This window comes from Stegostoma tigrinum, chromosome 26, assembly GCF_030684315.1.
Source record: "Stegostoma tigrinum isolate sSteTig4 chromosome 26, sSteTig4.hap1, whole genome shotgun sequence".
Taxonomy (NCBI): Eukaryota; Metazoa; Chordata; class Chondrichthyes; order Orectolobiformes; family Stegostomatidae; genus Stegostoma; species Stegostoma tigrinum.
Genome location: NC_081379.1, coordinates 48,085,571 through 48,101,633, shown reverse-complemented (window position 1 = coordinate 48,101,633; position 16,063 = coordinate 48,085,571). Strand labels below are relative to the sequence as shown.

Here is a 16,063-nt window from a genome sequence, read left to right as displayed (position 1 = left end):
GACTGAGAAGAGGAGACCTGTGTGCACACAATTCCAGACACTATGTTGCAGTCCACACAGCGCACAGACACAGGCACAGGCACAACATTGAAACAAGAATCAGATAGGGCATTGGGAGGGGGGTTCAGTGATGGGGAGAGGGGATGCAAATTAGGGACCGCCTGCTCCCTCCCTCTCTTGGCGGACACACACACACACACACACACACACACACACACACACACACACACACACGCCCCCCGCTTGGAGGGATCAGGAGGTTGCAGTTTAACTGCCTCATCTTAAAATGAGGAAATGTGATAAAAATGGAGGATAAACTAAAATCAGTTTGGGCTCGTGCTCCCAATTATATTCCAGTGACTCCTGCTCAGAAGGGCTACGCACTTGGGAGAGGGTTGAATCAGACAATGACTGTCACCTGATAATGAACAACCTTACTTAAGCTTAATTCTGACTGTTGAGGGGTCTGTAACCAACCGGTACGTAGCTAGCATTCAAGGGTGGGGGGGTGGAGTGGAGGAGTAAAACTGGCTTTAAAATGTTTATCTTAATAATAAATTTCCAGCATTTACCTTCTGGGTCAGACCAGAGGAGATCACACATTGGGCCATCGTGGGGCACTTCCTGCTTCCTGTCGATTGTTCTGATCTGATCCAGGGTCTGGATAGACGGAGAGAGGCCACCATGAACACAGAAGATCTACAAGAGGGGACAAGAACAAAATATGTTCAGTTTAAAAGCAAAAACAAACTGAGTTATTAAGTTAACTTTCAGTAAATCTACTTTTAAAAAAACTTGGTAGAACATATGGGAGAGTGTGTGTAAAAACCGAGCACCCCAGCCCCATTCTACCATTCGCCCTGATTCATTTCTCACTCAAGCCAAGTCATGGCACGCACTGAGAATTCAGAACAGTTTGATTAAAAGATGGATGGAAGTTACAGGGACAGTTTCGCAGAGCAAGGCTGAGCTTAGCTAAGCTTTTTACAAAAAGTGAGACAAAGGACCAGGACCCATAAACAGCCATGGTTGGGAGAACTGAGGGGTACAGGATAAAGGCAGAGATAAACAGGAGGTGGAGGAGACTGGGCATTGCACTGAAACAAGGAAGGGGTTTTCAATTCAGTGTACCAGGGACAAATGGAACCAGATGTCTCAGTTATTAATGGAAGGTCAAAATTGAGAAAATATACAGCATGGCTTGTTGAGTTTGAAGTGAGGTGAGGCTTATAACCTGGAATAGTACAGAATTGACAAAGAGGACACTGGACAGATCAAATCTAGACATCACAAGAGAGGACAAAGGAGCACACGAAGGAGTTGATGGCACTGGATCCCTGTGCACATGGCAATGAACAGAATGTCACCTCTCCACATTCACTGCCAGACCTAAGTCTATCCAGTACTCTTGTTTTTCAGTATATCACTTTCCAAGCAAATTCGCTCTAGACAGATTCAGTAATTTGGTGTTTGACCTTTAGTTCCAATAGCCTACTTACATCTACATTATCCAAGGCCTGTCTGTGTTAGTTTACACCTCAGATCAGACCAGTTTAGGTCATTACTGGCACACAATAAGTCCAGTTGCAACCTCTTCAGAGTTTTAATTCAGAGGATCTTCCTGGTCACTCCCATCCTCTGAACAAAATGGCAGAAACAGACAGAAATGCACAATAAACAAACTGAACGCAATGTCTTTCATGATTTACCTTTCCATCCACGACAGCAGAGAGACTGAGGTAGTCGAAGATTTCTGTACAGTACCTCCACACTGTAATTGATCCATATTTGCGCAGACACTCATCATAGAAGCCATAAACTTGAGTAATCTGCCTGCTTTCGTGGTTACCTCTGATCAATGTGATCCTGTCTGGATAGCGGACCTGTCACAGAAAGAGATCCGGCTTAGCCGAGTGTTGAAAGGGAAACTTGTTTTTTGTAAAAGGATAATTGGTTTTGTCCCTCGATTGACAACACCTGCATATTCAACATCCTCCTTTTGGCTGGGAAACAAGGGAATGATTTGGTCACATGTAGGCTGGTTAGCAAAGCTCCCTAGCCTTACTACAATTGACTCTAAATAGGTAGTGAAGAGCAATCGAGGAATTAAAGAGATGGCTCCCTACACTCTTTCTACCCCCCCCCCCCCCTCCCCCCCACCCCCAAAACAAAACAGACCCAACTTATTGGCAGATGCTGCTTGGCCTGCTGTGTTCATCCAGCTCTACATCTTGTTATCTTGACTTATTGACATCCTGATTTAAGCATACATCACGCCTTCGCAGTAAGGCGATGTAAATGCTGGAACCCTTCTGTCCAATAGCAACACACTCAGATTTTTAGCCAAACCGGAGATTAGTCAAAAATGTTAATTTTCAATTGAATATCAAGTATCATTTTGAGCAAACACCAATGCTTGTTGTGATCAAAGAATCTTGTGTGAAGCTTTCAGCAGGAACAAGCCTCTAGAAAGTGGATAACATGGACATCGTCACCTTTAAAGTGTCTACAACACGCTACGGCTCCATAGCAGTGACTGCATTTCACATGGGTTATGTATAGAACATTGCTATGATCAATAATTGCACATTTCAGGCAGTACAAGAAATAATTAGGGAAAGGTATAAGCAGCTCTATAAAACTCTGGTTAGAACACACTTGGAATACTGTGTTCAGTTCTGGTCACCTCTTACAGGAAAGATGCGGAAGCCCTAGAGAAGTGGCAAAGGAGATTTACCAGGACGCTGCCTGGACAGGATGGCAGGTCTCATGAGAAAAGGTTGAGGAAGCTGGGGCTTTTTTCATTGGAGCGAAGGAGGATGACAGGTGACTTGATAGAGTTGTACAAGATGATGAGACGCACTGCTACAGTGGATAGTCAGGGACTTTTCCCCAGGGTGGAAACGGCATTACAAGGGGGCATAATTTTAAGGTGACTGTAAGAAGGTATGGGGGGAGGTCAGAGGTAGGTTCTTTACCAGAGAGAGTAGTGGGTGTGGGGAATGTGCTGCCAGCAGTGGTAGTGGAGTCAGATACTTTTAAGCAACTCTTAGGTAGGCACATGGAGGATAATAAAATGTAGGGAACACAGGGTAGATTGATCTTAGTCAGATAATAGGTCGGCACAATGTTGTGGGGTAAGAGGCCTGTACTGTTCTGTTCTAAATAAGTGGGCTAACGCTGACCATTTACTCTTATTAATGTAATTCTACATTATATTGAAACCAGCTTGCCTGGAGGTCTGAGATAATGGGAACTGCAGATGCTGGAGAATCCAAGATAACAAAGTGTGGGGCTGGATGAACACAGCAGGCCAAGCAGCATCTCAGGAGCACAAAAGCTGATGTTTCAGGCCTAGACCTTTCATCAGAAAAGGGGGATGGGGAGAGGAGGTGGTGGACTGAAGATAGATAGAGGAGAAAATAGGCGCACAGGAGTGTATGGGTGGAGAGGTAGGGAGGGGATAGGTCAGTCCAGGGAGGACAGACAGATCAAGGGGGCGAGATGAGTTTAGTAGGTAGGAAATGGAGGTGCAGCTTGAGGTGGGAGGAGGGGATAGGTGAGAGGAAGAACTGGTTAAGCAGGCAGGGACGAGCTGGGCTGGTTTTGGGATGCAGTGGGGAGAGAGGAGATTTTGAAGCTTGTGAAGCCCACATTGCAGCCCAACAGTATCAGAGTTCCCAAGTGGAATATGAGTTGCTGTTCCTGCAACCTATGGGTGGCATCATTGTGGCACTGAAGGAGGCCCAGATTGGACATGTCGTCTGCGGAATGGGAGGGGGTGTTGAAATGGTTCGCGACTGGGAGGTGCAGTTGTTTACTGCGAACCGAGCGGAGGTGTTCTGGAAAGTGGTCCCCAAGCCTCCACTTGGTTTCCCCAGTGTAGAGGTAGCACACCGTGTACAGTGGATGCAGTATACCACGTTGGCGGATGTGCAGGTGAACATCTGCTTGATGCAGAAAGTCATCTTGGGGCCTGGGATGGGGGTGAGGGAGGTGGTGTGGGGGCCGTTGCAGGGGCAAGTGACAGGTGTTGTGGGGTTGGAGGGGAGTGTGGAGCGGACAAGGGAGTCACGGAGAGAGAGTGGTCCCTTCGGAAAGCAGATAAGGGTGGGGAATGAAAAATGTCTTTGGGGTGGGATTATAGATGGCGGAAGTGTCGGAGGATGATGCATTGTATCTGGAGGTTGGTGGGGTGGTATGAGGGGACTAGGGGGATTCTCTTTTTTGGTGGTTATTGCGGGGGCAGGGTGTGAGGGATGAGGTGTGGGAAATGCAGGAGACACGGTCGAGGGTGTTCTCGACCACTGAGTGGGGAGAGTTGCGGCCCTTGAAGAACGAGGGCATCTGGGATGGGCGGGAGTGGAATGCCTCATCCTGGGAGCAGATGTGGCAGAGGTGAACAAATTGGTAATGGGGTTGGAATTTTTGTAGGTGAGAGGTGTATTCCAGGTAGCTGTGGGAGTCAGTGGGCTTGAAACAGACAGTTTGTAGGTGGTTGCCTGAGATGGAGACAGTAAGGTCCAGGAAGGTGAGGGAGATGTTAGAGATAGTCCAGGTGAACTTGAGGTTGGGGTGGAAGGTGTTGGTGAAATTTGAACCACCTGGACCATCTCCAACACATCCCTTACCTTCCTGGCCGTTTCAAGCCCACCGACTCCCACAGCTACCTGGAATACACCTCCTCCCACCCACCTTCCTGCAAAAATTCCATCCCCTATTCCCAATACCTTCGCCTCCGCCGCATCTGCTACCAGGATGAGGCATTCCACTCCCGCACATCCCAGATGTCCTTGTTCTTCAAGGGCCGCAACTTCCCCCACAGTGGTCGAGAACACCCTCGACCGTGTCTCCTGCATTTCCCACACCTCATCCCTCACACCCTGCCCCAACCACCAAAAAGAGAATCCCCCTCGTCCTCACATACCACCCCACCAACCTCCAGATACAACGCATCATCCTCTGACACCTCCGACATCTATAATCCCACCCCAAAGACATTTTTCATTCCCCACCCTTATCTACTTTCCGAAGGGACCACTCTGACTTCCTTGTCCGCTCCACACTCCCCTCCAACCCCACAACACCCGGCACTTGCCCCTGCAACCGCCCCCACACCACCTCCCGCACCCCCATCCCAGGCCCCAAGATGACTTTCTACATCAAGCAGATGTTCACCTGCACATCCGCCAATGTGGCGTACTGCATCCGCCGTGGCTTCCTCTACATTGGGGAAACCAAGCGGAGGCTTGGGGACCGCTTTGCAGAACACCTACACTCGGTTCACAGTAAACAACTGCACCTCCCAGTCGCGAACCATTTCGACTCCCCCTCCCGTTCCTTAGATGACATGTCCATCATGGGCCTCCTGCAGTGCCATAATGTTGCCACCCAAAGGTTGCAGGAACAGAAACTCATATCCTGCTTGGGAACCCTGCAGGCCAATGGAATCAATGTGAACTTCACAAGCTTCAAAATATTCCACTCCCCCCACTGCATCCCCAAAACCAGCCCAGCTCGACCCCGCCTGCCTAACCTGTTCTTCCTCTCACCTATCCCCTCCTCCCACCTCAAGCCGCACCTCCATTTCCTACCTACTAAACTCATCTCGCCTCCTTGACCTGTGGCCCCTCCCTGGACTGACCTATCCCCTCCTCACCTGTACCCTCTTCTCCACTTATCTTCTCCTCTATCCATTTTCAGACCACCTCCACCTCTCCCTGTTTATTTCAGAATCCTCTCCTCATCCCCCTTTTCTGATGAAGGGTCTAGACCTGAAACGTCAGCTTTTGTGCTCCTGAGATGCTGCTTGGCCTGCTGCGTTCATCCAGCTCCACACTTATCTTGCCTGGAGGTCTAATGGCTGCACTTACTCATTCTACCATTAGGTGGAGCACTTTGAGCTTCCTCACTAATTTCATGTTTTACCTCAGAGACACAACCCTTGTGAATGCTCCCTAAAGTCTCGGCACTAACAAGTTACCTTGTTTTGTAGCATGATGCCAGACTATGCATACCAGTGTGCTCTGATCACCAGGTCCACATCAAATGCTCACAACATGCATTCATCTGGAATTATTAACCGGACAATCAAACAGAAACCTGGGTTAATAAGGTCTCAATTCACACGGGGATCTGGGGCCAACAGCAAAGCCTTTATCACTAGTTAAGTGGTCATTAGACCAGCAATCTTCAGCTAAGCCCACTGTACTGTATCAGCAAGAGAATGCTTAGATTTAAGGTGCACTGCAAAGACAGTATCCAAAATGACTGTCCCCAAACCTCAACACACTGCAACCTCTCCAAGTTTGATACAGTAAAACAGTTTTCCTCTCAGCTGGTGGACTGTTGAGTGAGGCATTAGCAGGCTGAATTAGTTAAGTCTCAGACGGGAATAGACAACTCAATTTTAATGTGATTTGAGCTCCCCTAACGAAACAAAAAAAGACAGCTTCAGATTCAAGGTGGCTTTAAAAAGTCATTCCTGGAATATGGGTGGCACTGTGGCTTAGTGATTCACACTGTTGCCTCACAGCACTGGGGATCCTGGTTCAACTCCACCCACTGGTGACTGCGCAAACTCTACACAGACAGAATCTCCCTGTGTCTGTGTGGGCTACCTCCCACAGCCCAAGGACATGCAGGTTAGTTGGGTGATCCACTGTGAATGAGGGGTTACAGGGACAGGTTGGGGTTTGGGCCCAATTGAGATGTTCTTCAGAGGGTTGGTGCAAACTCAACGAGCTGAATGGCCTCTTTCTGCACTAAGAATTGTATGATTCTACGTGGGCATCACTAGCTAGGCCAGCACTTACTGCCCATCTCTAACACTTTCCATTGAGCAAAGGAGGCTGGCAGGGTATGCAATCAAGATGTACAAAACTATGAGGGGCATAGATAAGGTGGCTGTTCGTGTCTAAGACTAAAGGGCACAAGTTTAAGATGAGGAATGAGTGGTTTAGAGGATAGCAGAGAGAAAAAAAAAATTGTTTGGAGTATGGAGCATACTGCCAGAGAGGGTGGTACGAACAGGTACTCAAGATTTAGGGAGCAGTTGGTTGAGTTCTTAAAATGCCAGGGTGTAGCAGCCAATGGACCAACTGTAGGTAAATAGAAGTGGTGTGGTTTGGTGTGTGTTGGGTGTACACAAACACGGTGAGCTGATGGGCCTGTTCCTATGCTCAACAACACTTAACTGCACTCGACAAGGTGGTGAGCTGCCTTCAAGTGCTCCAATCCTTGGGATGCAGGAACAAGCACAACTGCTGTTGGGAGGGAATGTGGAGCCATTGATTCTAAGAGAAGGATTTGATGCACTTTCCAAATTGAGAGTACAATGCTTGTCCAAGACACAGCTACTGGGGGTAAGATAACAAGGTGTAGAGCTGGATGAACACAGCAGACCGAGCAGCATCAGAGGAGCAGGAAAGCTGACGTTTCAGGCATTGACCCTCTCTGATGAAGGGACCAGGTCCGAAACATCAGCTTTTGTGCTCCTCTGATGCTGCTTGGCCTGCTGTGTTCATCCAGCTCCACACCTTGTTATCTCAGATTCTCCAGCATCTGCAGTTCCTATTATCTCCACTCGGGGGGTAAGATAGTGTTTGGGCAGCAGCCAGTGACCTGGAGAACTGTCACCTGATACTGAAGATGAGGAGTAGTTGACAAAAGGTTACAGCAACTTGGTAAGTGCAACCTGGTAAAAACGGCAAAGAAAAATACAAGCTCACTGGCTAAAGAGTATCCACACAGAGTATGATCATATACAGAATAAACTTCTAAAATTGCAGCAAACCAACAGAAGCAGCTTAGGCAATGACAGGGGACACTGCAATCCAAGCTCTCTACAGCAGTGTTCAGGAATGACTGATAGGATAAATACCATCCTAACCATGTCATCCTTCAACATCACCAGCTGATCGTTTTCAGGGAGGTACCAGAGGACAGTCTACATTCATGGGATTTACTGCTGCCAGGGTTGACGTTATCAGCTCAGAGGCTGAAGGAAAGAGTAAATATTCACACCCAGTTCACCTCACCTTCAGCGCCAATAGCAGCAAGAATGTCTCCACACTGTAGAAACCTCGGTCCACAAAATCTCCCATGAACAAGTAGTTAGTCTCAGGAATGTCACCTCCGACCTGCAGGGGCAAAATGTAGATTCAGCAAAACATGCAATATCCACAGTGACTTGGCCACTTGGCTTCAGAAATGACTTGGCTATAGAAGACAGAGGGTAGTGGTGGAAGGGTGTTTTTCAAGCTGGAGATCCACGACTAGTGGGCGTTCCACAGGAATTCAATGACTCGGAGGAAAAGATAGATGGGTGGGTTAGTAAGTTTGCAGACGATACAAGGATGGGTGGAGTTGTGGATAATGTCAAGTTTACAGAGGAATATAGATCAGTTGCAGATATGAGCAGAGGAATAGCAGATAGCGAGGTGCTGCACTTTGGGAGGTCAAATGTAAAGGAAAAGTACACAGATAATGGCAGGACTCTGTACAGCATTAATGTACAAAAGGATCTTGGGTTTCAAGTCCATAGCTCCCTGAAAGTGGCCACTCAAGTAGACAGGGTGGTAAAGAGGGCAAATAGCATGCTTGCCTTTATGGGTAAGGGAGTGGAGTACAAGAGTCAGGAAGTCATGTTGCAGATTTATAAGACTTTGGTTAGGTCACACAGTATTGCATTCAATTCTGGTCCCCATATCACAGGAAGGATGAGGGCACAGAAGGACGCTGCCTGGATTAGAGGGTATGAGATATAAAGGAAATGCTAGAAAAACTCAGCTGTTTTCTCTGGAATGGCAGAAGCCAAAGGAAAACTTGATATAATTTTATAGACTTCGGAGATGCATAGACAGGGGTGGTGGTCAGAATCTTTCTCCCCCCACCCCACCAGAGTTTATACGTCTAATACCGGGGGCATGCATTTAAGGTGAGCGGGGATAAATTTAAAGGGGATGGGAGAGAAAAGTGTTTTTTTGATTTTGGACTCTTTCACCGCAGTGATTGAAGTCTGGAACACACTGCCATGGGCAGTGGAGGAGGAGGAGGCAGGTACAATAAAGGCATTTAGTGTATTTTTAAATAAGCACATGAATATGCAAGCAACAGAGGGATAAGGACCAAGGGCCATACAAAGGCCTGGTTCGGCCACATCTGGAGTATTGTGTCCAGTTCTGCTCCCCTCATTAAAAGGAAACATGTGGAAGCACTGGAAAAGGTGCAGAGGAGATTTGCTAGGGTGTTGTGTGGAATGGAAGGAAGGTCTTACGAGGAAAGGTTGAGAGCGCTAGGGCTTTTCTCTTTAGAACGACAAAGGATGAGAGGTGACTTGATAGAGGTGTACAAAATGATCAGAGGTATAGATAGAGTGGACAGCTAGAGACTTTTTCTTAGGGTGGAAGTAGCTATTACGAGGGAGCATAGTTTTAAAAGTGAGTAGAGGAGAGATGTCAGAGGTAGGTTCTTTACTCAGTGGTTGGGACGTGGAATGCATTGCCAGAGAGTGGAGTTGTCGGCCTCATTAGGCGCATTTAAGCAGCTATTAGATAGGCATATGGATGATAGTATAAGGTAGGGGTAGAGGTTAGATAGACTTTAGGATTAGGATAAAAGTTTGACACAACATCGTAGGCCGAAAGACCTGTACTGTGCTGTACTGTTCTATGTTCTAAGGGCAGGCAGAAGAGATTAGTCTAAATTGGATTCATATTTAGCACAACATTAGGGGCCGAAGGGCCCATTCCTATGCTGTACTGTTCTGTGTTCTATCTGCAGCTTCCAATTGCAAAGGTCTAGACAAGAGGCAGTTACTAGTTCATACAGCCTTGTTCAGCCTTAGGCCTAGGAGTGCGAACAGGTGCTCGATTATCCCGACAGGCACCAGAGCTGAGCAAGATACATGCTAACTCAGTACAGATGAACACAAGGCTACGGATATTTTTTGTCTTATCAGATAAAAATCACAACACTTGCAAAACCTCAAGGGATTTGAACATACCTTAAAAAGTTCTTTGAGATCATAGAACTGCCCATGGATGTCCCCGCACACCTGCGAGGAGGAACAACCAGCTTAGAAAATAAATGATTGCAAAATGACTGTCAGAATAAACATGCAAGGGCTTTGTATTTTCTTCATTCTTTAATAGGATATGGGTTGTGTTGGGCAAAGTCAGCTCAGCCCACACCTAACTGCCCTTGAATTGAGTGGTTGGCCAAGCTATTTCAGGGGGCTGATAAGAATTAGTCATGTGTAGACCAGACCAGGTAAGGGTGGCAGATTTCCTTCCCTAGAGACTGTTAATGAATGAGATGAACTTTTTATGACGCATGATGATACTTGTATCTTCATGTCACCATTACAGAGCATTGCTTTGAATTCTAGACTTAGTAACGGACTTCAAATTCCACTAACTGAGTGTATGGAATTTCAAAACAACCCACACATCAGCAGCCCAGGTCTCTGGTTCTAAGTATAGTGACATTAATCATACCATCTTCTCCAAAGAACTGAAACATTTCTGTCACTCAAAAAGAAGCCTCACTTAGAAGGAACAATAACAAATTGCTGGAAAACCTCAGATGCTGCCAGACTTGCTGAGCAAGAGTCACTGGACTCAAAACTGTTAACTCTGATCTCTCTCCACAGATGCTGCCAGACTTGCTATGCTTTTCCAGCCATTCCTGTTTAAGTTCCAGATTTTTAGCATCTGCAGTTCTTTCAATTTCTTTTTGATATTTGAAAGGGCTGGTTATCTAGCAAAGAAGCTTTTTTGAAGTTTACCTTTAACAAGTTGTTTCCCTGAAAACAAATTCAGTGGAAGCACAAATACTGCATAATCTACCTCCTGTGGAATTCATTACCACAGGAAGCAGTTGATGCCAAAACACAATGTATTCAAGAGACAGCTAGATATAGCACTTGGAGCAAATGGGATCAAAGGGTAAAGGGAGAAAGCAGGATTAGGCTGTTGAGTTGATCAATCAGCCACAATTGTGATGAATGGCAGAGCAGGTTGGAAGGACCGCAACGGCAGCCTCTTCCTCCTCTCTTGTATGTATGCTTCTATGTAAATATTGAAGGCAGCCCCAGTCTGGTGGAGCTCTCAATTTCTTGAGGGAGTCATGGAAGAACTAACAATCCTTGCTGAAAACCGGTTATGGGTGCACTTCACACCTCACCAGGATTACTCCTGGCTAGCAAGAACTGGCTTTGAAACATGTTGGTCTTGGGGCATTGGCATAGCTCACAAAAGCAGCATAAATGTCCCATCATTGGCTGACTTCAGGAAGCTAAATTTTCTTGATGTGAGCAGTCCACATAACAATGGACTTCTTGCTGATGTGGAGTGCTATTTGTTTCAGACATCCTACAGTCAGTAATTGCTCTTCACACAAGCCTAAGCAACATTCCATACAGCATACTCAGCTTAGCATCTGGATACCTGCACAAGGGAGATCACACAGCAATAGGAACAATGGCAGAGTTCTTCCTCCCCAGTCCAGGAGGAGGGCAATGCTCAAAGTGAAGCCAGTGCACTCAAACATGAAACATGCCAGGTGGGCCATACATGTCAGCTTTCAGAGGTATCAGGGTTACACTCACCAAAACTATGTGGCACACCTCTGCCCACTGGATAATGCACAGTTGTAATAAGACAACGTGCGCAACCCAATATAACGCAAACAGAGACAAAGAACAGGAGTAGGGACCAATCAGCCCTTCAAACCTGCTCTGCTTTTCAATATGATCACCATGAACTATGCGAGCCAGATGCATTTTCACAAAAAAAAGTCACTCGACTCAAAACAATAGCTTTCTTCCCAGATGCCGCCAGATCTGCTGAACTTCAACAATTTACATTTGTAATTATGATTACTTATCATCTGTTTTAGGAAAAGTAAGGATGAATGGAGTTTAGTTAGGTAGGGAACTATTTGATCTGCAAACGCAATCATACTAACACCAAGCACATAACAGTGTAAGGCACAACACAGGCAAAGTGTAAAGCTGGCTTCTTTGAATCCGAACCACAGGAGACTCCAAAATCTCCCCACATGTATTTTTATTTTGTTTTTGAAACAAATTTATTAAACTTTAGTCTACTTCGATTTGAGGGGCTGGCCTAAAACTGCACCATCTCATTTTACTTCAGGTGTCAGAGGGAAGGAGACTCAGGGGAAGTACCTTGAAACCACTAAAACCCCATTGCTCCGATAGCAGACATGCCCCAGCTCCACCTGGTTGCCCTTCCTCAATGGGGTTTCTTTCACTAAGACAGGGTGGCACCACCTCAATTTCAAACAGAAGAAAATCATGAACATTTTTCCAAAAAACAGTCCAAGATCGAAAAAACTTTCACCTTGAAGTGAATGTAGATAAAGACACAGCATTAGCTTCAAATTAGTGTATAAATTAGCCAAACACTCACCGTGACTGGGGAATCTACTTGTTGAACGTTGCTCTCCTCAGCTAGAATCTCCCTGTTTAAGAAGTAGCAAGCTTTAAGATTCAGACAATGGGACAAGCAAGATTCAGTACTGAAACACCACTAATTTTCCATTTAGATCACAGAGGCCATGATACAACATGCTTATGAAAGCACAAAGAAACAGACTGACCCACCCCTCTAGCTACTTGTATGACCTTCAACACTCCTCTCACCACAGTGCACCTGAGGAAATAACAATTGATTGTGCAATTCCTTGAACTTCCTGAAAGGATAAAGGATAATACATGCTTTCCTGGAGTTTTTGCAGCATCTCTAAGGAAGATGCAATTAAATGCAATTCACTGGTCAGAGACCATCTCCTAGACTTAAAGGTTAGCTTTTATGAAAAAGCTGCCACACTTCTTAAAAACAGAAAGGGGCACAGTGCTCGACTGAGAGAAACACTTCAAATACACCGCCATGTCAATCTGTTCTGGATGGGAGTTTGCTCGCTGAGCTGGAAGGTTAGTTTTCAGACGTTTCGTCACCATACTAGGTAACATCATCAGTGAGCCTCTGTGGAAGCGCTGGTGTGAGGTCCCGCCTCCTCCAAGTGTTTCAGTTTCCTTGGGTTGGTGATGTCATTTCCTGTTCTTTTCAGGGGATGGTAGATTGGCTCCAAATCAATGTGTTTGTTGATGGAGTTCCGGTTGGAATGCTACGCTTCTAGGAATTCTCGTGCGTGTCTCTGTTTGGCTTGTCCTAGGATGGATGTGTTGTCCCAATCAAGGTGGTGTCCTTCCTCATCTGTATGTAAGGATACAAGTGATAGTGGGTCATGTTGTTTTGTGGCTAGTTGATGTTCATGTATCCTGGTGGCTAGCTTTCTGCCAGTTTGTCCAATGTAGTGTTTGTCACAGTTCTTGAAAGGTATTTTGTAGATGACATTCGTTTTATTTGTTGTCTGTATAGGGTCTTTTAAGTTCATTAGCTGCTGTTTTAGTATGTGGTGGGTTTGTGGGATACCCTGATGCCAAGAGGTCCGAGTAGTCTGGCAGTCATTTCGGAAATGTCTTTGATGTAGGGGACAGTGGCAGAAGCATGGCATTCCAACCGGAACTCCATCAACAAGCACATTGATTTGGAGCCAATCTACCATCCCCTGAAAAGAACAGGAAATGACATCACCAACACAGGAAATGACATCACCAACCCAAGGAAACCTAACCAGATAAATAGAAAGCGGGACATAACACCAGCGCTTCATTGGAGGCTCACTGATGATGTTACCTAGTATGGTGACGAAACGTCTGAAAACGAACCTTCCAGCTCAGCGAGCAAACTCACATCCAGAACCTCAACCTGAGCTACAAATCTTCTCAAAACTCGCTATGTCAATCTTTTACAAGTCCATCTGAAAATCTCTGTAGTTGGCAGGAGTAATATCAAGATCATGTCTTTTTAAGAGCAAAAATAGTCCTTGCAATATTGCTTCCAACGCAGTGGCGTTGTGGATGGTTGACATGGAGTTCATCTTGGGGGAGTGACATGGCAGTACCCCAAAGATAAATGATCACCTCTGAACTTTTGGACATTGGCAGCAATAAATAATTCAGCACATCTTCAACACGAGATATGTTAAAGTAACAGGGGCAGTGGACCATCGAGAAACATTGGCATTTGTTCTTTTCAGCTTCGAGTCAGTTCCCTGCTCAATTGGATCACAGCTGATGTGCCTCTCTGTCACATGATGTCTCTAACACTCTGGCTTCAAAAGCTTCCTACAAAAAAAATGTGTGAACAACCACGTGTTTTTTGATAAATTGTGCCTTCTAAACTATTTTAAAAGCAACTTAAAAGTGCTCAAGGTCCAATGTCATACTCGTGGTCCACAAATCCACAAGAATAGCAAAGTTCACATGGCAACCAGCAATACCAACATCTAAGTTCACTACTTGGTGAATTGGAGTTGCTGCCAGCTCATGCCTGCTAGAATGCCGAAAGTGCTGTTGCACTGTAGTGGACAGGAGCTTCAGGTAAACATCTCCCCATAACCCTGCATTTCCCATGGCTAACCCACCTTGCCTGCACATCCCTGGACATTATGGGCAATTCAGCATGGACAATCCACCCCAACCTGCACATCTCTGGACTGTGGGAGGAAATCAGAGCACTCAGGAGGAAATCCACACAGACACAGAACGTGCAAACTGCACACACTGTCGCACAAGGGTGGAATTGAACCTGGTTCCCTGGTGCTGTGAGGAAGCAATGCTAACCGCTGAGCCACCGTGCTGCGCAATATCACAGTTTTTTTTAAAAAGTTACATTTCCAGGTCCCTATCCATAGAATCTATAAACTGTTGCTACATAAATAAGCCTTAAATCTCCAGGATTCAAGGCGCTGTATATGGATTAGGCAACAGCGCAGGCAAAAAAATAAAAAAGCAGCACTGTCTAGCCGGCTGACTGAATTGCAGCCTACAGCAAGGAGTGAAAGACAAAGAACGATTAGCTATTCAGTTGTGACCAAAACCGTCAAAATTCATCCCGTCTCCACTAGCCTTCAAATATTATTCAGCTTGGTCACTGAGGAGCAGGAACTGCCTTTTTCAATCTGCGAGCAAAGGCCAACTGCAGCAGGATTCTCTAAACTTGCATCAGCCCCCTTAGCTTGGGCCAGGGAATGGGCCCGGAGACCACGCGCTTGACGTTTGCGGCTGCCTCGAAGTGCCCAAGTCAGAGAATTGAGCATGCTCATGGAAGTGAAAATCTGAAAATCTCTCCAACAAAACTAAGACAATAGGCAAGAGAAATTTCTGACTGCCAAGAATTTTGACAGACAATGGTGTTTAACATTAGAGAACAGGTCAGCCTTCATTTAACTAACTGACAGAACTAGATTAAAGATCTGGACCTGCTCCTACACTCAATGAACGCTTCTCTATTCAGAATCCTAGCAGGCAGCCGAGGGGCAGATCCCTCAGAGGTCAAGGTGACCACAAGCTGCGAGGTTTGAAAACAAACACATCCTTGCATGTGTTAAATACAGAATGCTGTCCTTCACTGGGATACCTTCCTAGATTTGAAAATCCACAAACAAAGAACATTAATTTTAACTGCAAAGATTTCAAACTTCTGATGCAAACACATTAGAAAATTTAAATTGTGTATGAGCTGTTCACTCCCTAACAATGGGTTTGATTCATTCGTTTCATACCTGGCTTTGGCACACAGCACTTTCACTTCACTTTCTTTGATGAGTTCACAGCGCATTAGCTGTTCAATCTGATGGTCCAGGTCACTTGTGTCAGCCATGGTCACAGGTGGAAGTGACAGGGGCGGGGGTGGTAGCTTCCGACAACAGACTGAAAACACAAGATAGCATCAGAAATCAACCCCTTCGCCCTAAAAAAGGCATTCTAATAAGATTGCTAATACAATAGGATTAAACAAATCTGTGATGTCAAACTCTGACTGAAAACCAAACAAATAAAACCAAAATGCTGAATGTATGAGGGTGCACGCATCAATCCTCTTACCGAGATCAGTTAAACTGACTCCCTACACCTTCACACAAATTCAAGCGTCAGGCCAAAATAAGAGGCACTCACCAAAATCAATTG

At 45.8% G+C, this 16,063-nt stretch overlaps 1 protein-coding gene across 2 annotated transcripts in view; it reads right to left on the bottom strand.

Annotated features, from left to right (window-relative positions):
- Window positions 1–16,063, bottom strand: part of LOC125463957 (serine/threonine-protein phosphatase 4 catalytic subunit) — a 49,195-nt gene that overhangs the window by 8,153 nt on the left and 24,979 nt on the right. For both annotated transcript variants that reach the window (XM_048555780.2, XM_048555779.2), the window contains exons 3-8: window positions 15,658–15,805; window positions 12,438–12,489; window positions 10,007–10,057; window positions 8,040–8,141; window positions 1,710–1,883; window positions 573–699 (exon numbers count right to left, since the gene is read on the bottom strand). In XM_048555780.2, coding sequence (XP_048411737.2) covers window positions 573–699; window positions 1,710–1,883; window positions 8,040–8,141; window positions 10,007–10,057; window positions 12,438–12,489; window positions 15,658–15,755 — 604 coding nt within the window. In that variant the 5' untranslated portion in view covers window positions 15,756–15,805. The remainder of the gene's footprint in view (window positions 1–572; window positions 700–1,709; window positions 1,884–8,039; window positions 8,142–10,006; window positions 10,058–12,437; window positions 12,490–15,657; window positions 15,806–16,063) is intronic.